This window comes from Theobroma umbraticum, unplaced genomic scaffold (genome assembly GCF_002168275.2).
Source record: "Theobroma umbraticum cultivar Fairchild unplaced genomic scaffold, ASM216827v3 scaffold_56.0, whole genome shotgun sequence".
Taxonomy (NCBI): domain Eukaryota; kingdom Viridiplantae; phylum Streptophyta; class Magnoliopsida; order Malvales; family Malvaceae; genus Theobroma; species Theobroma umbraticum.
Genome location: NW_018397256.1, coordinates 5,978,203 through 5,978,526, shown reverse-complemented (window position 1 = coordinate 5,978,526; position 324 = coordinate 5,978,203). Strand labels below are relative to the sequence as shown.

The window sequence follows — 324 nt, the reverse complement described above, 5'->3', positions numbered from 1 at the left end:
ATAAAATTTAAAATACTTACTTTTATTTTAGCTTCCCACCATGTGGCATCAGCTTCAATGGTTCCGGTCTTATGGTTCCAACCCAAACCTGTTTCTTTGCCCTTCAATTGTTTCCATAAAATCTACTCATTCCTTAGACTATCCAGTCTAATTTTTCAATTGCTTTTAGGTATCGTTTTTATTAGCACGAGTATTAAATTCTTGTACTATAACTTCCCATCTTTTAGTTCTAAATGAAATTCTTAGTTTTCCACACTTACGAATCTCATCCGTACAAACTTGAAGTAAGATTTTAGTAGTGACCAAATCCCACTTTGCATTATG

At 33.0% G+C, this 324-nt stretch overlaps 1 protein-coding gene across 1 annotated transcript in view; it reads right to left on the bottom strand.

Moving 5' to 3' along the window:
• Positions 1-324, bottom strand: part of LOC110410302 (uncharacterized) — a 4,150-nt gene that overhangs the window by 1,920 nt on the left and 1,906 nt on the right. The window contains exon 2 of the mRNA XM_021419936.1: positions 21-101. Coding sequence (XP_021275611.1) covers positions 21-101 — 81 coding nt within the window. The remainder of the gene's footprint in view (positions 1-20; positions 102-324) is intronic.